General features: G+C 52.0%; 6 protein-coding genes across 6 annotated transcripts; 3 read left to right on the top strand and 3 right to left on the bottom strand.

Moving 5' to 3' along the window:
• Nucleotides 1-347: 347 nt before the first annotated feature.
• On the top strand, nucleotides 348-2,639 carry TGAM01_v207215 (hypothetical protein; the record flags this gene model as incomplete). Its single annotated transcript, XM_018803718.1, has 3 exons — nucleotides 348-1,001; nucleotides 1,112-1,678; nucleotides 1,740-2,639. 3 exons carry the CDS (start codon nucleotides 348-350, stop codon nucleotides 2,637-2,639), a joined length of 2,121 nt encoding a protein of 706 aa, XP_018663091.1.
• Nucleotides 2,640-6,371: 3,732 nt separating this feature from the next.
• TGAM01_v207214 (hypothetical protein) lies at nucleotides 6,372-7,418 on the top strand (the record flags this gene model as incomplete). The annotated part of the gene is made up of 1 exon (XM_018803719.1): nucleotides 6,372-7,418. The coding sequence occupies one exon, from the start codon at nucleotides 6,372-6,374 to the stop codon at nucleotides 7,416-7,418; it is 1,047 nt and encodes a 348-aa protein (XP_018663092.1).
• Nucleotides 7,419-9,384: 1,966 nt separating this feature from the next.
• Nucleotides 9,385-11,601, bottom strand: TGAM01_v207213 (hypothetical protein; the record flags this gene model as incomplete). Its single annotated transcript, XM_018803720.1, has 1 exon — nucleotides 9,385-11,601. The coding sequence occupies one exon, from the start codon at nucleotides 11,599-11,601 to the stop codon at nucleotides 9,385-9,387; it is 2,217 nt and encodes a 738-aa protein (XP_018663093.1).
• Nucleotides 11,602-11,909: 308 nt separating this feature from the next.
• TGAM01_v207212 (hypothetical protein) lies at nucleotides 11,910-13,028 on the bottom strand (the record flags this gene model as incomplete). The annotated part of the gene is made up of 3 exons (XM_018803721.1): nucleotides 11,910-12,194; nucleotides 12,280-12,667; nucleotides 12,847-13,028. 3 exons carry the CDS (start codon nucleotides 13,026-13,028, stop codon nucleotides 11,910-11,912), a joined length of 855 nt encoding a protein of 284 aa, XP_018663094.1.
• Nucleotides 13,029-17,458: 4,430 nt separating this feature from the next.
• TGAM01_v207211 (hypothetical protein) lies at nucleotides 17,459-19,367 on the top strand (the record flags this gene model as incomplete). Its single annotated transcript, XM_024550036.1, has 3 exons — nucleotides 17,459-17,562; nucleotides 17,629-19,098; nucleotides 19,184-19,367. The coding sequence occupies 3 exons, from the start codon at nucleotides 17,459-17,461 to the stop codon at nucleotides 19,365-19,367; spliced, it is 1,758 nt and encodes a 585-aa protein (XP_024405202.1).
• Nucleotides 19,368-19,651: 284 nt separating this feature from the next.
• Nucleotides 19,652-21,849, bottom strand: TGAM01_v207210 (hypothetical protein; the record flags this gene model as incomplete). Its single annotated transcript, XM_024550035.1, has 6 exons — nucleotides 19,652-19,803; nucleotides 19,870-20,076; nucleotides 20,143-20,485; nucleotides 20,549-20,880; nucleotides 20,935-21,070; nucleotides 21,178-21,849. 6 exons carry the CDS (start codon nucleotides 21,847-21,849, stop codon nucleotides 19,652-19,654), a joined length of 1,842 nt encoding a protein of 613 aa, XP_024405201.1.
• Between the last annotated feature and the right edge of the window lie 491 nt (nucleotides 21,850-22,340).

Here is a 22,340-nt window from a genome sequence, read left to right as displayed (position 1 = left end):
ATTGCTCCTCGGCGGAGCCCATATGCAGCCATCCCTGCTACTGGTTGCAAGTACTGCTCAAGTCTCTCAACTGTAGCCTTGGTTACGTTGGCTCGCAACGGACAAGCTAGCCGTTGGTTTGGGTTGTTGCTTCGCCGTGATTTAACAATGAGAGAAAAAATTAGGTCGGGGCAACTTAGCTAAAGTTTTTGCGCGGCGGTGACTTTGGCAGCTGTTAAGCCAACTCTTCTCTCTTCTCTCTTCTCTTCCTCGCTCTCTCTTCCTCTCTCTCTCTTCCCCCATTCACTTTCCTCTCGCTTCTTCCCTTTCCTTGTTTCACCCCACATCACACTCGATGATTGTGCAACATGGCGGCCAGTCCTCCTCCTATCATTTCTGACTTACCGCAGAGCACGTCTCAAAGCCCGGTTGCGCCTCAAATAAACAAGGCGCGTGGGGACATCGCGTCGACAGCTTCGACCGCCGCAGCTCAGATAGCGAGCCTTTCACCTCCGGCTACGAGCCCTGCGAGCCGGCAGCCATCGATGGCTGGATCAAATGCAATAGGCAGCTCCCCACCAGCTACTACGCCTGGGGCTTCTTCGATTGGAGCTGCCACGAAAGTATCAGTGGAAGATGCACTGGCACAGCGCCTCGTGCGCAGCGTGAGCGCTTCTACCAATGCTAGCAACGGAGTGGTGGATAACACGACGGAGCGAAGCGGTTCGCATTACAGCCAGCCGCAGTATGGCGTGTCACCAAAGCCCTCGATGGCATCGGTAGCCCCGACGGCCGGCCACAATCACGGCGCTGCGATGCCCTACCAGCGAGGACAGGAGCATCAGAACGGGCCTCACGGATTCTCTGCTCCGCCAATAGCGAACCAGGACCAGGAAAAATCCAGCGCGTATGCGGCGCTTTGGGAGCTGGTGCGAAAGACGGATGCGTCTGTGGTTCGACAAGTTGTCCGGGAGAACTGGCAAAAATGTCTGACCGGATCAGATTACCACTCTACCTTTATTGTAAGTTCTTTTGCGGGCACTGTCCTTTCGCCTTGGAGACAAATCAGTCCACGGCTGGGCCTTGCTATTCTAAAATCTCTGGTGAGCAATGTCCTAATAGATGGTACTAGATAAACGCCACCATCACTTGCTCCTCCCCTGCGGTCCTGAGCCGCACTCTCTTTGATACCGGCAACAAAGTCGTCAAAACATCAGGCCGTGAGATCGCCCAGCATTTTGGCACTGAGGATCTTGATCAGGTAGCAGACCTCCTTGGGCCTAAGCTTAGCGCACACTTTCAAGATCGGGTGATGGCTGCCCGTTTGGAGACCATCGGCGCGCAAGACCTCATCAATGCTCTGTCCAGAGCTGAGCGTCTTGGCTACCATGTCAACGACATAGTCCAGAAGCAGCCTGGTCCAGGGGGCGAGACCGTTATTCCTTCCATGTCGGCAATCCCTCCGGTGCCACCACACAACAGCCGTGTCGGTGCACCCCCACCTGCAATGGCACCCTACCAATTCCAAGGACCCCCGCAGCAGCCTCAGCCATATAGAGGCCAGATGAACAGCATGAGTCATCTAGCAGCCCAAGGCTCTACTCAGACGCCAAAACGATCTGCTCCAGCCTTGCCGCCATGGGCAAAACAATGCCGGATGTGCAAGCGCCCTTGCAGCAGCGAGGAGGCTCTCAATTATGTAAGTGCCCACTCCTTGCAAAAATCTTGGGAAAACCAATATTTGCTCACAATACAATTAGCATCTGAAAAAGGCCAAGTGCAATACTTCAACCCCTCATCCAATTCCGGTGGATGGGAATACCTGTGTTCATTGCGGCTGCCGTTTTGAAAGCCCCGGGGGCCTTTCATATCACTCTAAGTGCGACGTCTGCGGAAAACACAGCGAGGAAAAGAGAGCGCAAATGACTGCAATACTGCAATATGCTGCCTGGAGCCAGCCGGCTAGTTTACACGTAGCCACGCCTCCGGTAGCTAATACAGTATACACTCCCGTCTGGAAGCAAAGGGCGACTGGGCCTTCATCGACCCCAAGTCCTTCCGGCAACGACCCATATGCAAAGCTTTCGGCGACGGATCGAGTGAAGTTTGACGCGGAAATGAAAGGGGTCGATGAGTACTACGGTAATCTGATGAAGGAAGCTTCTGCAAAGTTGCCAGCTGGACAACGCGAGGAGGAACTCGCTAAGCTGAAAAACCGATACAATACCAAGCAGAGCAATACTCGAAAGAAATACGGAATCCGGCTTCGCGAGAGGCGTGCCAATACCGATGTCGATCGCTCCTGGAACACCAGCGCCGCAAAGAGGGCCCGCGTTGATGAGGGACCGGCAGGCCCTCCTCAGCCTGTTCCTAATCAATCGCCTTTCCCCAGCGTCAAGGAATCTCCACGAATGAGAGTTCCTCTGTCTACAATGGGAGGGCTGTCGGCATCCTCGGCTACTGCAGAACTCGTTGATCCCACATCATCTTCCACTCCAGTTAACGGCCAGTCTTCAGTACCAGCTACAGCTTCACACGGAATTAACAAAGCCCCGCACAACACACTACGAGGAACATCTGGCGACCCTATGCAAATCGATAACAACGACTCTAGCAATAGTACGGACTCAGAAGATGTGGATATTCCGGCTAGAATTTAACAAAGGGCGTCCAATGAGTGCCCCAAATTGAGCGAAGAACCGTCAAGCTCAATCATCAGACGATTATACGTATCCTCACCAAATTGCGGGTCATTGTTGCGGCCGCGAATATGCATTGTACACTGTTGCCCCAAGGCAATTTCTCAGCGGAAGAAGGAAACAAACCCAAAACAGCGACATTGGATTAGTTATCTGTCTCTGAGACCATTCTTGATGCATTTCACCAGTCTTTTCAGTTTCTTTTCTTTTCTTTTTCTTTTATCTTATTTTTTCAACCTATCTTCTTTACCTTCTCTTCTTCCCACTCCGATTAGACAAGAGATCTGAATTCTACAAGGCATATACAATGGCGCACGGGTGGCTGGTTCTTTTTTTTTTTTTATTTTTCTACATCATCATATTAGCTTGGCTTTGCTTTTTTGTTCTGTCAATTTGCTGAAGCGCATGGCTTTGGGGGAAGCCATTACAACAGCCAAAACAGCGGTTTGGAAGTTATGACAATAGAATATTGATTAGGGATACCCGGTTGGGGACAGGACTCATCTACTTGAAGCAGAGCAATCTTGGGCGATATCTCCCGAGACTGGAACATTCTTGGGCTTCTATCTGATATTTTTATACAACAAATGATACCCGCGCATCGGAATGCAATCCACCGAGTGGAATAAAACTGCCTCACAAATTGCGGATATATTAGGCATTATTGTTATTATGAGTAGTAATCAATAAAATGAGGCTTGCTTCCCGATACAGTATCTGTTTGTCCCTGCTCATGCTGCACCGTGTTAATAATTTGGTGCGATGATGCAATTTCATTGTGTCCTTTTGAGGATAAGCCAACACAGCAGTGACGATATCGCCAAAAAGTTTCCGTAACAGGACATTGATGGACGATTTCCATAACAGGAAGCGGCCCAAATGTAGTCAGTAGTGCTACTAAAGACAGCGGGATGCAGGGAGCAATACGACGCTAGCGAAGCAGATCAGCGTAGCCGTTATGCAGAGACTATGGCGTCAAGACAACTCAGCTTTGGACAAACACTCAGTCTAATGGAGTAGTGCTGGTTTATTCTTTAATCCGATATCATGATATTAGGAAATACTACAATGTGATCCTGCGTTACGGCGGTGAAGAGAGGGAGTGCGAAGAGGCGCCTTTGATAATACCACCCGGCTCCGTGAAGCAGGTTATAAAAGCACAACTGTTCCAGTAGCGTGCTTACGATGGGTGATAACAAAACCTATTTTCTCTCTTTGTTTCTCTTCCTTTGTTCTCTTCTGTTCCCCCCTCAATATCTGGTAAACGCTCAGAGAAGAGAAAGTAATAACGAGCTATAATGGAAAAGAGAGCAAGCAAAGAATTAAAGAGACGAAGAACAATACAATGCTCATGGTCTTTGTTGCTTTTGTAAACAGTAGATAATTACAATTCAGTGCAAGGGTTTTCAAGAGTCGTTGAAAGATGTGATTTCGTGATAAACATTGAGAGCGTGTATCTTGGGTAGGTATGATATGGCCTTGGACCTTTTCTTCCAGTCACCAGGTCACAGCGTTGATAAGGTCGCAGTGCCGGTGGAGTTACATGTACGTACATGTAGGTGCATGCTTTTCGTAGGGGGCTTCAGCTGAATGTAGGGATCCTGTCAGCTTATAAATATTTGCATGGTAGTCTATGTCGTAGCATGTCTTCTCGAAAGAGGCCGCTTTTGGAGGGAGGCGAGCGCCAAATTGAGGCTCTATAGTAGTTCGACATGAAAGTACCGGGCTTGTTATTCTTTTGCAAATTGGTGCATCATAAGTGATACCCACGGTGGGTACGTGCATCTTCGCAAAGCACCGAATGCCTCTTTCAGGCCTTAGAGCACCTAACGCACTGCCAAATGTGGCTTGCGGGAGCTGCCTTTAATTGAAGGTACCTACGAGATACTTTAAGCTGTACAGGGGAAGTGCTAGAATTGTGCCTGCCTTAAGGGGAAGCGTCTGCATCGACAACTGGATTAATCCCGTGATCTCCTACTCTGCAGCTGCGAGGTTCTCCTTCTTTCCTCACTTGCTTTCTTTCTCCTCGCTCTTTTATTTCATTTTCGATCTTTTCTCCCTTCTCCCCTTCTCTCTATTTTGATCTTCTTCATGCATCTTCCTTCATTTGCTTCCGCTTGCATTACACCATCCACTTTTTTTCCGTGTGAGACTTTGTGACTTTATGGTGTACCACGCTTCATTTCAAATCATGCTGTACTGCTTCAAACAAGATTAAAGCACAAGAATATCCAAGAAGGAAGGGACAGAGAGAGAGAAAAAGAGAGAGAAACGGTCGGCCGCTTTCGACTAGCCGACTTCTTGATATCTCCGATCGCAAGCGAAAATGAAATGAGATGGTGACAGCAGAAGAAGATAATTCGAGGGGAAGGAATGGAGCTATGGTAAGGCTGGCCCGGGTCCCATCGAAAGGGCATCCCGACGATGCTAAGCTAATTGATGCGCACGGTAAGATTACGATGTTGCACACGCCGCGATGGTACCTCGAAAAAGTCAATTATATTGATAGCGAACCTTCAGATGGCCCCCGAAACGCGCGCTGCCCAGGCCCAACAGAGAACCAGGGGCAATGCGGCTGACGGGAAACGGCTGAATAAACATTCTTTCCCGCGAGACTTCTAGAACAGATGCGCCTCAAAGATGTCGCGTCAAGCCTGCCAGACAAGCTGCGGCGCTGGCGAAGCTGTTCAAACACAGAGTAGCAGGGGTGATGGATGCCATTGCGCACATGCCAACAGCTGCCTCTGGCTTTTCTTTAGCGGCAACGGGCCTTCGCGTTTGAGGTTGGTGGTCGCCCTGTGAAACGCGTCGGGGTGTGTGCGCTTCTCGTACGTTGCTCTCTGTCCTGCGCCCGCCGCTATTTTTACACCTGGAACAAGCGGTAGATCACGCGCTCCTCACCACGCTCGCCTGTGTCTTGTCGAGAGCCTGCCTTGCCGCGCCCAGCCCGAACCGGCATCAAGCTCGGTCTGTGTGACCAATATGGCGAGAACGCTGGCCAAGTGGTAATTTCATCGGTGTGGGAGGACGTCGCCAACAAACAGCTGCGACGGAGTGGCCAGCCTGATACCACCCCAGATGGAGATTCCCCAAATGGGACAAGGTCAGGCTGCGTCGACTCACACACAGACAAGTACTTGTACACACGCACTCCGCTACAAGTACCACCCCTGGAGGAAGGGGCCATCCTCTTCTCAGCATTGTTGTCGTTACACGATGGCCCTGCTGTTTAGAATAGTCGAGAGCAGCACAGAGCATTGACGGCCATCGCCGAAAGTATGGTGTTCTTTTTTCGGATCTGGGCATATATAGTGTTTCATACAGCCTTCCCGTCATCTGTTCGAGGGTTTCATGAGAGATGTTTCGTCATTCATTTTGGTGAATTGCTCACACTTTGTAATTCCTAAGCACACATACATTAATTCGCTATATTCTCTCACTCATACTCGTTACAACTCACAATTTTTACCTAACACGTTGCCACCCACACAGTGAGCAACCCGGAACAGGCTTACTGTTGCTTATTGATACCCCTTCCAGTTGACTTTGCTCCTTCACCTCTTCTATTTGTTCTCTCTGTTCCTTCTTCCCCGCCTTCTACATCCACCTACAATTAATTTGTTTCCCTACTTTATAATAAGGCCTCTTTTAATCCCCATATCGAAACACAGAGGCGATCCGGCAAAAGATATCATGAGCGGCTCTTCTTTGAGACCGAGTATGCCTAGTCGGCCAGTCTCCAATATAAGCCAAATATCTCTGAACAAAGCATTACCGCCAACGCCTGGGCCAGATGCTTCCGACCTAACCACTTTACTTATTGGCCCTAAGAAGCGCCGATTCAAAGTCAACCACAGGCTACTTTGCGAAGTCTCTCCATTTTTCCAGGAACGCCTTGAAGACCCTTTCCACTCACAAACAGTCTCATTGTGGCTTCCCAGCGAGTCGCCAGCCATGTTTGGCCTATTCATTGAGTGGGTACACTCTCCAGAAACATTCCGTGACTATCTCGACAGCGCAATTCACTCGGCCTTCAAAAAGAGAGAACAGGCGTCACTCGATATTCACTGGGCAATCATTCACCTCCATCTCTTTGCCTCACAACTATCTCTAAGCGACCTACAAGATGCTTCTATGGATGCCATTCAGGATTTGTACCTCAAGTACGACTGGGATGTACCGCCGAAACTGATCGTTTACCTTTACACCGAATGCGAGGCAGAGCCTTCAATCTGCCTTCGCCGCTGGGCAGTCGCCATGGTAGCATTTCGCCTCGCTGTTGGTAGCCAGCCCACGTTCCCAGAACAAGATTCGACAAGTCTGGACCCTAATCAGTTTTACGCACTGTTCCAATCGCTTTCCGAATTCTCAGCTGATTACGCTCAACATATCAAATATATGAAGGAGTCTGGTCATGATATTCAAGTCAAGAATCCACAACTCCGTATGCCGGAAAATGAAGAGAGCAATGATGGACAATTCTATGGGTTCCGGCAATGTTCGTTTCATTCACATAGCTCCGAGGTTGGCGAGGGCCCATGCCCTCTCGCGGCTGGAAGGTCACCCAGCAGAGCTATGAGCGCACCAGATCTACCAAAACCGAGATGGGGAAAGCACAAACGTCAAGAGAGCAGCAATCCACCAAGATCTTTATTTCCAAGGAATAGCAACAGGGAAGACGAAGAGAGAACGGGAGGCTTCTCACAATCGCTTAGCTCGATCGCGTCTAAGTTTTCATGATATGACCAAAATGGGCGCTCTCTCTCTCGATGCGACACAATAGTGTGTGCACTGGCTTCTACAAGATTTCGCCCTTTTCCCCTCTCAGCTTACGCAACGATGTGTAACGTATCATTTTTATCACTCATGGGCGTCATAGGCGTCAGATTGCGCCTTGATGCCCACTGGCCTCTTTGGTCACAAGTTTTGGGCTGAGCGGGGAGTTTGGATCTGAAACAGCTCGGCACATCACGTTTCAGATGATTGGGTCATATGGCAGTTCGTGGTGCCATTCAACAGGCCATATCGGGTCAAGAGCTCAGCTAGAGGATTTTCATTTGTTTCATGCGCCTTAGCAGATCGAGAAGTTTAAAAAAGATGCTGGTGAGGATCTGAGGTGGCGAGGGAGGATAAAAGGATACCCGGAGCATTAGCTACGATCCTGGGAAATAACATATGGATACCCCTGGCCGCGTCCTTGTGGATGAATACTACTAATAATAGTAAATGAAGGCCCACAAAAGTGACGATTTCTTTTTTTGGATTTAATGTCTTTTTTCATGTTGAACAATGTCCCCATAGACCGTGTTTTTCTAAATTAACTAATGATCAACCAAGAGTGTGTTGTTGTACACTCGCTTAATTTCGTCTTTCCCGTTTCATTACTTGTACTGATAGAGATGTGAAGTGTCTTAATGGGTGATCACTGTCTTACTGAAAGACTGTTGAACAAAATATTTTCTTCATTTTTTTTTTAAAAAAAAATGCTAATAGTATCATTTATCGTAAAGCTTATAGGCTAAAACAGAAAACAAGGCAATGCCCAAGGCTGTAGTTAAATGGTACTGCTCCCTGCAGAAAACCACACAAAAAAAGAAAGAAAGAAAGAAACATGTAGGAAAGAGACTAAAACACCAGCTAGCACTCCCGTTGAGGAGATTTAAAAAAAAATTCTTAGAAACCTGCCATGCACATCATATATCCTCATCAACCATGTTCCGTATGTTTTTGCTGCGGTCCATCAAAAAATCAAGTAAATGAAGCAAACTTTGACATTTCAACACCAAGGGGATGAGTTTGTAAATTGAGGGGGAAAAAAAGAGTAATGGGGTGTTAAGGACCATAAAAAAGACAGATATGGGTTTGGGTGTAAAGACACGCGCGCGCTCCTATAATCGCTTTTTGGAAAGAAAAAAGAAACACCTTAACAAGTCTGGTGGTAGATGACGTGAAAAACCAACGCTTATTGTTGATGAAAGAATGAATGAAGGGGGGGGGTTTTTTTTATCTGTTTTGCCTTTTTTCGTGGAGGGACATAGTATGAACCGCCCTCTCGTACTGTTTCAGCATCGGGTTTCAGTATCCCGTCATTGCGGTCATAACGTTATTCATGACCGTGGAGAGTGAGAGAGACAAAAAAAGAAGCTGAGAGAAAAGAGTTTTTCCGAAATGCTTCTAGTTTTTGTTCTTCCTCCATCAATACATGTGGACAAAAAATTGAGAAAATGTTCTTCTTCGTCAAGGAGTGAGAGTTCGTCAAACTGAAGCGAGTGGATAAATTTTCCGTTTCGAGCAGATAGAATAGTATCATAACAAATCGGGTACTCTGATATATGGCGTTGGATATATCGGGTATCTTAAAAAAAGCAAAAGAAAAAAAATGACGCGGAAGTACTCCAAGAGAAAGACAGATATTCATGACTGTATACAGAAATCAAGAAAAGCAAGTCCGTTGCTGTCGTCTAAAAGAGGCATGCTGTGCAGAGTTGTAAATATAAGCAGAATGCAAACGTCGTATGCAGAGTGCGTAAATAGGCTGTTGAAAGGAAACCGTCGATATGGGGGGAAAAGGCATTGGAAAAACGCGATAAAGGGATGTCCTTTGTTCGATAATATTGATGACAATGCGGAGAGTTCAAAACCATGCGCGCCAGGAGAGAAAAAGAAATTGGGCCGAGGTTGCAAGAAAAGCAAGCGGAGAAGACTTTTAAAAAGGTGGTGACTGAGATCGCCGGCGAGTCTGGTCGCGGCGGCGGAAGTCTTTGATCCGTTCATCAATATACGCAAGACGACTCCGCAGAGACGACCTGGTTGGTGTCGTCTCGGATTCTGCGGGCTGGGGCTGCTGCTGCTGCTGCTGCTGTACAACAGGCTGGACAGTGGCAAACGGCCTACGAATGATGCTAAAGTCGATGGCGGAAATACTGTTGGACCGCCGGCCCGGGAAGGAGAAGCTCGTCTTCGCGGCGGAGAACGGAGAGCCGAGTCTGGCGGGCTGATCGGCGAGAGGCGGAGGGGCCAGCAGAGAAGATGAGGCAGCGATGACGCGTTTGCCGGAGCCGGGGCCGAGAGTGGGAGGAGACGAGGAGGAGGGTGGAGATGAGGTCGAGGCCGCGGGATGAGAAGCCTCAAAGAGCTCCTGTATATTGGCCCGGGGGATGAAGAGGGCATCTCGCTGGGTCGCGGTGGTGGAGCTGAATTCGGCGGATGGCGTGGTTTGCGTTGAGACAGCCCCGTTGTTGGATGGATCAACCCAAAAGTCGGAGCCCAAACTAGGACGCTTCCTCCTGGGCTCGACGGCGGCAGAGAGCTGCTTGGACCTGCGCTTTTGGTTGTTGCTGCTACCCCGGCTGTTGCTGCTGTATTCGTTGCTGCTGTTGTTGAAGCTGCTGTTGTTGAAGCTGCTGTTGTTGAAGCTGCTGTTGTTGAAGCTGCTATTGTAGTTGCTGCTACCATTGCTGCCGCCGCCGGTGCTGCTGCTGCTAATAATGGCCGGCGATCCCAAGCTACGCCGGCGAGTCCCCACAGAATTGCTTAGCCTCTGTGGCTCCAAAGTCATGCCGAAGCTGTCTGCAAGCGAGCTGGAAGAGCTGGGGCCGTAGCTCCTAGCCACGAAAGGCGAGCCCAGCCGGGTAATGTCCGCACCGGCAGCTCCCGAGGCCGACGCAGGGACAGCCGCCGCCTCGATCAAGGCCGGCGGCGCGCAGAAGCCGAGGGGCGGCAGCTGCTGATCTCGAGATGCCGTCAGCTGCGCCAGCGGCCCCTGAGGCTGCATCGATTCGCACGTGCTAACTGCAAGAGATAGGGCCATGTCGTTGCCAGAGAAGGCCGATTGGGAGCGGGACGGCGGCGCCAGGCGGCGGCTCCAAGCGCGATTAGCGGTCCTGCCGAACGGCGTCGGGTTACGGGCCCCCATGTAATGATGATTGCGTGCAGTGCTGGTCACACTAGCTTTGCAGAGCTCTCGCAGATGGGCGCGAGTAGCCGCGCAGCTGTGTGGCCACTGCAGGTAAGACGTCGCCGGCGCCATGGCTGCGGTGGGTGTCGCGCTTCCGCTGTGATCGGCGACGGCCTTCTTCTTCATCTGCTGCGACTTGGGGCCTTTCCAGCTGCGCTTGGCCTCTCTGGCGACGCGCATACACACGCCATCAGGAGGGATTCCGCTCTTGCTGATGTGAAACGGGGTGACGTGGGGATCTTGCAGGTAGGTCATGTATACGGACCACAGGTGCTGGGTCATTGATCTGGTCCAGGGTGCCTTGCGCGAGCGCCGCTTTGAGGCTGCTGCGGGAGCGGCGCGGATGGGCTTGATGGTCTTGTTCGCGTCTTCAAGTGTCACGTCGCCATCGAATTGGCCAATGTCGTCGGGATCAATACTAAACTGGCTGAAGTTGTCCGAATTGAGTGAGTACCGGCTGAAGAGCGAGCTGCTCGTCTGCGTTGACTGCGCCGTCGACGGCCGGCTGTCGCATTCCGGGCTCGACTCAAGGCTGCTGTAGGCCTGGTCGAGCGACCAGTCAGGGAATCGCTTTGGTGACAGCGATGGAACGGCGTGAGGCGCGGGAGTCTTGGGAAGCGAAGAGATCCTTCCGCGAGGCAGGTCGCCTTCGTCGGAAAATTCAAATTGGCGAGGGCTGTATCGAGGGACATTGGTACTGAGCGTATCCAGCATGTCTTCATCAACCAAACGAGGCTCTTCAATGCTTGGAATGGGCACGTCTGCTGTCGCGACGGACGCGAGGAATTGCTGAGTGGGAGCCTTGAGATTAGACGAGGGAGCCCGCCGTCTAAGTCGAAATCGCGGTCGCGGAGGAGAAGGGGGCCGAATGTCAGCGGTTGCGAAGGGCTCTGGGGTTTTGGGTCCGCGAGCAGCTTTGCGAGACCCCCGTGCCCGAGGCGCCATGAGCGATTGCAAGGGAGGCATCGTGGGAGCCGGCCAGGAGGTATGCGAACGGGTGGTGATGATTTCTTTGCCAATCGCGCATGTACAAGACAATAACAGGTCGCTTGAAAAAGGGAGGCGGGCCCAGCGCTAAATGTACGATGTCGCGCGCCCTCCAGACGAGTCAAAAGCGCTGGAGCGTGATTGTGATGTCTTGGAAAGGTGGAATGGCGCCGTTCCAAGTTTCTCTTTTACTTTGTTTGGGTAGTTTTATATTGTGTCTTTCTTTCGTCCTTGTTCTCCTTCTTTCTTCAATTCTCCAGCGCAGCGGGTGTAGTCGAGAAGCGCGATCATGCAGGGTCGGGGTCGGTTGAGCGAAAAGTGAGAAGCCAATGGTCAGTCTGTCCGCGGCATGCGACTTGAATGCGAAATGCGCCCGAGTGAGGCGGCGCGGGATCCAGCGAGAGAAGAAGCTCGTCGTCCAGCAAGTATATCGTAGTTGTGCCGGTCTTCAGTACGAGACACTCTTCAGAAAGGGCGTGTCGTCGCGACTCAGCTGCTGCGCGCGATAGTGGGCGTCGGGTTCCTTTTGACTGCCGTTGGGTTGTGCGGTGAAGCGAAAGCAAGGGGGGCGTCTACGAGACGAAGCGAAGCGAAGCGCCGTGAAAGCTTGCGCGCGATGCTAGGGCGGCGGCAGCGACTCGACGATTCGATACATACGATCGCAATTCCAGTTCCAGGCGACAGAGACTCGGCCTCTCCCCACGGGTGGGATCGCTCGCACAGAACGGCGCAAAGCAGAGCGACTTGGCTGGGATGGAGAAGAATGGGGGAGGGAGAAGCGGGCGACAGGGTGGTGCTGGGTTTGTATGGACGGCAGTGGGCTGCAGAGCGCCGTGCAGCGCATCGGCCAGCGCAGGGCCAGCGCAAAAGCCTACCGGAGCCACTGCCAGAGCCAAAAACAGCCACTGCGAGCGCTCCGTCCAGCGGAGGCGGGCCCTTGGCTGGAGCCAGAGCGGCGGGTGGCGCGGACCCTCTTTTCCCTCTCTTTCGGCGGTCGTCTGCGGCAGAGGTACTGCTACCTGCCCGGGCTGCTGCGAGCAGGTACCTGCGTGGGTGCGGCGCCGGTCATGCTCGCTAGAACTGCTGCAGCTAATCGGCGCTGGTGACGGCGCAGCAGTAGCGCTGCATGTACCGGGTACCGCCGCGACCTTGATCCCCAACTGAGCTAAAAGGACTCCATCCTACTAGGGATTCTAGTAAAAATCGACTTGAGACGGGACGCACGCCCCCCGAAGACGTTGCCGGCGATTTCTGGGTCCAGCGGGAGCGATGCCACCGTCGATTGCAGATGCCTGTACAGTGCAATACTTGTAGGACTGTGCAGATTGCAGGTCTTCAGGAGCCGGCAGGGTCTTTGCAGGGTCAGGAGGGAGGGGAGAAGAGAGAGAGAGAAAAGGTCCAACCATCCCGATAAAGCTGGATAAGATACCACCTACTAGAGCTGCTGCTAAGATGGAGCAGCTGATCAGGAAGGACCCTGAGATGGATTGATGGCAGCTACGGTGCGCTAGATCCTGCTCTAGAAGTGACGATGCTCGACTAGTATAGTATACTTGCCTTCTACATGCAAGCATGCATCTGCAAATGCATTGAGCTGCTCCTTGTACTGAATTTGATGTCTTCTTGCAAGTCGAGCAGCGAGACCGACTCAGTTGCCGGAGGGAGCACCGCCTACTGGATTGTTCCAGTCCCCAGCGGAGAATAAGGTGCATGCCTGCACTTGCACGCGAAGAAATAGGAGACAATGAGCGTCCAGATCTACAAGGGCATGGCAAGTTGGCTGACCAGAAAATATCGGTCTCTGAGAACGCACCCTTGCCTCATGAAGATAGCACAATGGCCTGTCTTGTCCAAAGGGCGCAGCTGGTGGTATGAGATGAGGTGGTGGTACCGCTACTTTCTGCATGTAGGCACTCAAAGTATTGCTGCCGCTGTCACTGCCGCTACGCGGAGCTATCCTCTCTACTAATACGCGCACTACTCCTGAGGAAGACTTGCCAATGCATCGTCAATCACACTTGAGCACGCTTTTCAACAAGTGCCAACGTACCGCATGCCCATGTGGCCGCTTCTCTGTGGCGTGAGCGGCACCAGGAAGAGGCCTAGCGCAGGAAAAGGAGACAGCAATGGAGCGTGATGTGTTTTCTGCCAGGGGTTGACAGCGACGGCGGCTTTGCTCGTTCCTCCCAAGGCCTCGCAGTCCGCTGTCAACACTGTCACCGCACACACGCCCGCATGGAGCTGATCTTGGTTGGTCACCCATCCAGACAGTGCGGCGAGGGCGGTGGAGCTTCTGCGTGGGAGACTGGACAGTTCAATGGAGCACCAGAAGAGCAAAAAAGCTTAGGGACAAGAGCGGCTGGCTCCTAGCTCCCACCGATGCGAAGCCTCTTTCGTCGTTTTGCTGCAGCCCCTCCCTCTGCTTTTGCCTCGTTGGAGCTGTTCTAGCACAGTCGGGAAGACTCTAATGCCGCAAAAGTCTAGCAATGGCACGGCTCGGAAGGCCGTTCCCGGCGAAGAGGAGATGATGCGCAAAGGAAGCACGGAAGACTCCGGACGGGGGCTAGAACTCCGCCGTGCTGCCGCGATGCTGGATGGATTGTGGATAAAGACGAGGCAGGGCCGTCTACACAGCGAGCGAACACACTGTGGGCTCTATATCTGGCTTACTGGCGACCCATCTAGGCACTGCAAGCACATCATCAAAGTGCTAATGCCACACGTGCCCACCTCTTGCAGAAGCTCCTTGTGTCTCGTCGCCCAGCAGTTTCATTCAACAAGCTTCCAAGCTACGCGGCTGCTGAGACAAGAGCGTCTGTGAGACCAAACACAGCAGTTCAAGTCTTTTACTGTCCATACAGTGAGAGACAGAAAGTGAGAGAGAGACAGACCATGGAAGAGACTGAGGGGGGGGGAGAAGTGACGAATACTTGACATTCCCACCTCGCCAGTTTTGCGATTGATCACTTCTTTCTCAGGACTTCTCATGGGCTATGCTCTCGTAAAGAGTACAAAGTACGAGCGTATAAGAGCTGGAAGGAGGTAGAAAAAACTGACCTCAGCGCGCTAAAATAGAAATTTCGCGAAAACGACGCGTCTTAACGCGTTTGAGGGGAAACGTGCCGCATCATAAAAGCGGGGCTGCTTTCAATTAAGCGAGCAAGCTTCGACCGATAGCCATTAAGAACTAACAGGTCACTGACACGACTGATTGGATGGCTCTAATGCGGCGATTGGAGTCAATTGATGTAATGATTGCTTTTGATGTCAATTTGAAATCATAATGTTCTGCTCGGAGTCGTCACATTAGAGTCACATCTGCCATGCAAGAGCTTTCGGTGGCTATGTACGATACAGGTACAGATATGATGGGTCGAGCGTCTAAGAGATTGGTGAGAGTGACAAAAGAGGAGGCGGGTAGCATGTATGGCTGGCCGCTATGAAGAACATGATTGGACCATTATTGCTGCCAGTAGGAATCACGCACGTTGGAGCCCTCCAAGTCACCAATGAGGCCATGCCAGACGTGTGGCGGGCAGTGCCGGTCCCTGATACGTTGTAAAGCGAAGAGACCCCGGCAGCGGCTTCGGATAGGCTAATTGGTTGCAGATAACCAGCACGACTGTAAGAAGAAGGCCAGCAATGGCATGGGATTGTGAGTTAGGAGCTTGGCAGCAACAGCGCAGAGTATAGAGAACCTACGTGTACGAAGCGTAAAGCGCTCATCAAGAGATGACTCAGCTGCGGTGATGGCATATTACACGTTATCACTGGCTACTGATACGAGTATGACCAGGGAGTTGGATGCACAATGAGAATACCGGGAACCTTTGCTACTACTGATTGATTCTGACGGTAATTGTACAGGTATTATGCAAATGTACATCTTCACACAGAATGGCAGCCAAGGCACCCGTGAATGTGCAGACATTAGAGCATCGTCCATATCTTGGGCATCAACCACGAACTTCTTGCTAGGTACCTACATACCCAATACCGTTGGGCTAAAAAGATATCACCGGCACACTGCATACGGAGAGTGATATGTGTTCCATCCTTCTCAAAAGGGAAAGTGAACAACCATCAACTGGGCTCTCTTATATTTCATTCCACCGATTGCTTCTTTTATCCCTCTTCCTCCTCGTTGAACTATACGCAGTCCTCGCTCGTTCAATCCCACCACCTTGACCTACCCTACGCTGCTCGACTCTACTCTGCTTTTTTGCCGCATCTCTCGCTTCTGCTCACCGGCTTGGTTGCAGCGTGCTGTTGCTGCCGTTGAGGGGCATCAGCACGCATATGTAGGCGAGAACAGCTCACATGCACTCTCCCAAGGGACACCACCTTTGAGCGACGGCTTTCGCGTTCCGGCAGTGTGGGGGGGAAACATGAGCCCAAGATAATTGGTGGGCTCTCAGAGAGAGAGAGAGAGGAGAATAACACAACTTGTGCGCCATCCTCATTTTGCACCTGTGGCTGAAGAAGCGGTTGAATTGCACAGGAGCTTATGACTGGAGATGCATCTCAAGGCGAGTTCAGAGCATGCGTTTGTCTCATGTAACCTCAGTGCAGGCGGCATCTAGGAACCATGAAGCCGGACGAATGACGGCCGTGAGATGCTGCTCGACGATTTCCCCTTATGAAGGGCCATGCATGGTAGACATGTATGAGATTGCATGGTACGTGTCTCAGCCTTCTGATTCCCTGATTCCATTGTCCTCGCAGTCGTATTGCAGCCAGCTGCTGACACCTCCGTCTACTCTATATATAGCATGCCGTCAAAGTCGAACGAGAATCGTGACGCTCCCGGACACGATGCAGTGCAGCTATGCAACTTCGCTTCATAGACTGAAGCACACTAGCCCCCGATGAGACCATGGACCGAGAGATGCATCCAACTCGCACTTGGCGCTGCTCGTCTGCCAAACACCAGCCCGGCTGCTTGCTCTCTCATCCTCGTCCTGCGGCCTCCTGCCGGTGGTGGCTGCCGCCCAATCACTCTCGTCGGATCCAGGTCAGCCGCGTCCGCCTGGTGACAACCTCGCAGACGCCCGATCCACTCTGCTCCGTCATGATGCGGCAGCCAGACAACATCGCAGGCATTTTGGGTGGAGGACGGCGTACGAGATAATGTAGGGCGACGGCATGGACAGGACGACGCGGTTCCACGTATGCCTCTCTGTACAAGGACGGCGGCGGCGTCCATTGGCTGAGGCCGCAAGGGCTGTGGGTTATTCGACAGATGTCAGATCAAGTGCATGGGCTTTGCCAGTGAATACATATATGGTGGGGGGCCTCGTTGGGCATTCATGCCTCTCCCCCGATTTTTGAACAAGAGAACCTTCTTCCAGACCAATTTCCCTTTGTCCCTCCCCTCGCCACAGAGTCGTAAACCCCAAGATTTCCAGATGTCGAGTTAGCGGTTAAGATTTTACGATCTCCCCCTTAGGGCCCGTCCTCGCGTGTTGCTAGCCGCCAAGGTACCCGGTGCCAGGCGCCTTATTTTTCGGAGATTCGGATCCGTCCGCTAATCCACCGCCGAGCTGGAGACCCCACGCGCCCAGCATGGATTGGATTTTTTGCCAACCAACTTCCTCCCAGCCCCAAGCTCCCGTCGCATTCGGCCTCAGACGACCGATCGACCCAGATCGTGCATTGGGAACACTATTCTGATATTTTTGTGACAGGTATTTTGAAGCTAGTCGCTGTTGACTTTTATTTGAGAAGCTTGAGTCGAGTAGCTGACTGGCCAGCAAGGCACACCCAAAGCTTGGAGCAACGACTGCCGCAAAAAACAGTGCTGAGTCCAATAAAGTGAGGCGGACGCCATTACATCATGCCGGCCGCCAACACGGTGACGCTGGACAATCTGGCCCAGAAGCTTCCCCAATGGCGTCCTGACGACCAGAGCCACTTGTACGCCGTCGTTGATATGGGCAGGTTGGTCAAACTCACATCCTACTCGCCATTCGCAGTGACGCTGACTATGGAGTTCTGAGCTGTCAGCAACGGCATTCGCTTTAGCATCACCTCCCTGGCACCACCCCGGGCACGTCTTCTGACCCCCCTGTACTCCGCCAGAGAAGCCATCTCGCTGTTTGATGCTCTGACCCCGTCGGATTCTGGACCTTTGTTCCCTTCTACAGTCATCCAGTCGGTGTCGTCTGCCATATCACGCTTTCACCACCTTGCCGTCTCCCATGATGTTCCTCCTCAGCACATCATGGTGCTTGCCACCGAGGCCATGCGCCGGGCTGTCAACGCCTCTGATATGTTGGAAGCCATTGCAAAGGCCACTGGCGGGCTGACTGTTTCCATTCTCGACCCTCCTGTTGAGACGCTCCTCGGTGCCGTCATGGGCTCAAGGAGCGGTCTCGGAGGTGTTCCTGGTGGCGCTCTGTTCCTTGACCTTGGCGGTGGGAGCGTACAAATGACTTGGGTTGACACAAGCACAGAAAACTACGAAGTTGAGGCAGCACTCGCTGGCGGGAGCTTGCCTTACGGTGCCGCAAAGCTAATGCGTGTGCTACAAGAACACCCCGAGGACGTACAAGTCATGGAGACGGGAAAGCTCAAGGACGGCTTGAGCCAGCTGTACGCCGATTTATGCTCCAAGTTCCCTGCTCTCCAAGCCATCAGGGCTGCCAACGAGAGAGGAGAGGAAGCTCTCGTCGACGTGTACATGTGTGGCGGCGGATTCCGCGGCTACGGCAGCATGTTGATGCACGACGACCCCATTAGTCCCTATCCCATCTCGTCGTCCAACACCTATTCAGTCCGCGGTTCACGCTTCAAAGATACGACCCGAATGCTGACGATGAACCAAACCTCCGAGGGCAAAATTTTTGGCTTGTCCAAGCGACGCCGCCAGCAGTTCCCTGCCATTATCAAGGTCGTCGATGCATTCATCAAAGCCGTCCCGTATATCGGCTGGGTCACATTCTGTGGCGGCTCCAACAGACAAGGAGCTCTGATGATGAAGCTGCCTCGAGAGATCCGCGAGAGCAACCCCCTTGACGTCCTAGCCAGCGTCCAAGATGGCGAAAAGGCAATTTTTGGTGCCATTTTGGACAAGCTATCGGAATCTCTTCCGGCAAATCTCACTCACACCCGCTTCCCAACCATCTTCAGCACCGGTCTGGGTCTGCTCTTTGTGAGAGAAATCTGGAGCCGCCACGGCCACGGCGCAGACTCAAACACCGCCTTTGCCATCCACGACGCCATCTCTCGCGACACCGACTGCCCCGGTTTGACTCACCTTGCGCGCGCACTTCTTGGCCTTGGTGTCGCCGCCAGATGGGGAGGCAACCTTGGGCCACTCGACACTCAACTTCACAGAGGATTGCAGGGTATCCTGGAGGACAGGGGCGCTGATTCGTCTTTTTGGGCACAGTACCTCGGCGCCGTCGCAGGCGTTCTGGCCACCATCTTCCCCGTCATGCCCAAGCAAGCAGACCAACTAGTCAGCGCTATCAGGTAGAGTTTCAACCCCAACCCCAAACACTACATTGACTTTTTTTCTTTCTTTACAAGACAAGCAGAGTTTTAACTATTTACATAGCTTCGAGTCGCGCGTTGAGAAGAGGGAGGGAAAGAAGGACAAGGTTGTGTTGAAAATAATCTTGTCCGGCGAAAATTCCAAGCGCATCAACGAGGAAGATCTCATCGACCTCGTCAACTCCGCTGCAAAAAGTAATGCAAAGGCCACCAAGAAGATCTCGACGCACATAGTCATTCAGTCATGATTCATTCATCTTATCTAAAAATTTTCAAACTAGTTTTCTTTCCAGGTGAGCACACAAAGCGGAAAACATGACAGCGTAAACCAAAATGTGAAAGAAAAAGGACAGCAAACAAAAGACAAGAAAGAAAAAAAAAATCCATCAAAAGAGTGAGCACCGCTTTTTCCTTTTCGCTTCATTTCCCATTCATACGTTCCATCATTTGCATTCTTTTTTTTTTTTTTTTTTTTTTTTTAAATCATTAAGTCGTAACTCATAAAAGGCATGCCTCTAGAAACGGAAGCAAGCTAATTATCATCTTCACAATCATCATCTGCGTGTTTTGATGTTTTGGCCTTTGGCGCACGCTTTCTGGCGTTCATCTTCTTCAGCTCGTGGTTCACTACCAGGACGCATAGAAGCTGATCAATCTCGCTCTTTGAAGACTGCAGTTTCTGATCTGTGACAAGGTATTAGCGCTACGAACGAACAGTGAAACGGCTTCAGTTGCTTGGCAAAAACTTACAGTGCTCTTTGCGAGAGTCGAGAAGGTACTGAGCAGCCTCGTGGATCGCTCTGCTGTGGCATGCTGCTGCGGGGTATTGAGGAGACTTGAGCCAGTCCAGCGACATCTCCAGGCTCTTCTTTGTGCGGAATTGGTAGTGGTAATACACCACCAAGAGCGGGTAAAAGCTTTCCGCGAGGCGCTTATAGACTTGTCCCTTCATGGCAACTTTCGGTCTTGTCAGTACTCATGTCTAGCCTCTTTTTCTGCTCTCTTCATGCAAAGGGAACTCACTGCTCTGAGATGACTCGCTCTTGTTAGTCGCAAGGCGGCCGATATGGGCCTTGAAGCCTTGCAAAAGATCTCGGTACATGAGAATGAGCTGCCACATGCTTGCCCAGATGGCAATCCTCTCCTGAGGCTGTGGGACACCCTGCTGCGCGATGGTGTCGTCCATCTCTTTGAGAATATCATGCTCAAGTGAGTATATGGCCCGTCGGGCAATGTTTCTCAGCTGAGCCTGGACAGACAAGGGTAGTGTGGTGAGCTTGTTGGTTGGGTCCAGGCACCAGAATGATCTAGCTTTCAAAATGCGGAAGAAGCAGTTCATTCTGTGGACTTTCCTAACAAGGTCATGCTGCAGACTTCTGGTTAGCTCAAGAAGAGAGAGAAAGACAGAAAGTGTTCACTCTGGTCGTACCTTGGGAAGTCCCCAACCTTGTTCCGAGTATGCAAGCACAAAGCTCTGAGCTGCGTATTGGAAGTCTGACCTCTGCTCCGTTTGGATCTGGTCTTCGACCCATCTCTGCAGCAGCTCGTGGCTCGGAACACAGTCTCGAGGGAAGTCAGCCTTTGACAGGCTGCCGTTCTCCTCAGAGCCCCCCTGCGACCGGTAAGCCTGAACCGTGGCGCGCAGGGCTGGGAAGCTGGGGTCCGGGGTGAAAAAGACTGAGATCTCTCGGGGCTTTCCAGTGTAAAACCGTGGGCCGGAGCAAAGTTGCTCCTCTTCTTCGGGATTGGTGGACCAAACATCTGGTGGGAAAAAAAAAATACATTGTCAGTATATGTATACGTTTTGGATTATACCGGGGGGTTTGTTCAGCTGTGCACAAATCTGAGTTGTGCCGTGCGCCACATACCGGGGATCTTGCCCATTACGGGCCAAAACGTGGATGGTGTGGCGCGCGTGCAGGCCATGTGAGAATGGTCTGGGAACGCTTTCCTGCACATTGGGCAGACTCCACTATCATGGCACTGGAAAAGGAAAAAAAGGAATCTCAGCATTGTTATTCCAATTGGTCTGGGGAGGGAGGTACAGTGACTTCTTACTCGGGTCTTAGACATGCGGCATGGGAGGCAGGCTCCACTCTTGCGGACGTCTGCCGTCTGGCCGGGGTCTGCCAGCTGCCGTTGCCTCTTCTCTAGGTCGTTGCCGGATCGTCGCCGCTTCAGCTTTGCGGACGGGTCGACTGGCCTTCTATGCCTGTCGTCTAGGACCTGGATGTGATGGGGGTAACCCTGGACCATGCCCTTGGAAGGGTCGGTCTGCGGGTAGGTCCACTCATCGTCTTGGGCCTGGATCTCTCTAAGGGAAGCCTCTTGGTGGTAGTGGCCATCGTCTAGTGGCTCCAGGAAGGGTGGCGATCCCGAGTGGTCTGAAGGCGACGAGCTTCCACCCTGGACCAGCTCCGGGGGAGTCTGGCCGGGGGAGTACTCGGACGTGAGGCCATCATCCGAAGAGTACGAAGGCGGCATGTCGAAGTAGGGCCTGTTGGGATCAAGGGGAAAGTTTTCTATAAAGGAAGGGATATCGGTGATGATCCTGCTAAGGGATTGCTTGCGGTGATGGTGATGGTGATGGGGATGGGGAGACGAGGGATTAGCGTCCCCGGAATAGGCTTGCCAGTCGAAGAACTGGTTGAAGAGATCCTCTAGCTCCGGGGAAGGGGAGAGACGGGAGTTTTCAAGTTCCATCCGGTCCATGTCCCGAGGGAAAGTCATGTTGATATCCGTGTAAGTCACGGGATGCAGTGGGACCTTGGCTAGCTACCAGGACGAATTGAAGCAGCAGGTGGCTTCCTGTCAGATGGACGATAAGGTGAAGATGCCCAATGTCCCAGGTCTTTTTGTGTAAGATTTGTCTGCTTCAGGGAACTCTGCCTGACACAAAGAGAATTATAGATTTGGCATCCAAAGGGGGGACTCTGGGTTCGTCTGCGTCTGTCTTCACTTACACCATCATCGGATGTGCATTCTCGGTAAGAGCTGGGGGTCTGATTGGTCAATCCCGCCTGTGGATCCTGCTCTTCTGGCCAATAGAAGCCTTGACTTTCACCGATTTTGACCACCGACCAGGTTTTGCACCATTAGCGCGATAGTCAGGTGACTCCCCGCGAGACTCTCCAGACGTCTCCGATGGTATGAGTGTGCGAATCCATTGAGAAGGCGATGCCGGATAGCTTCATTTTTGGGCCGGATGTGGACTGTTTTGC

The sequence above is a fragment of the Trichoderma gamsii genome (genome assembly GCF_001481775.2).
Source record: "Trichoderma gamsii strain T6085 chromosome Unknown Scaffold_26.2, whole genome shotgun sequence".
Lineage (NCBI taxonomy): Eukaryota > Fungi > Ascomycota > Sordariomycetes > Hypocreales > Hypocreaceae > Trichoderma > Trichoderma gamsii.
This window is presented reverse-complemented; position numbering and strand designations above follow the sequence as displayed.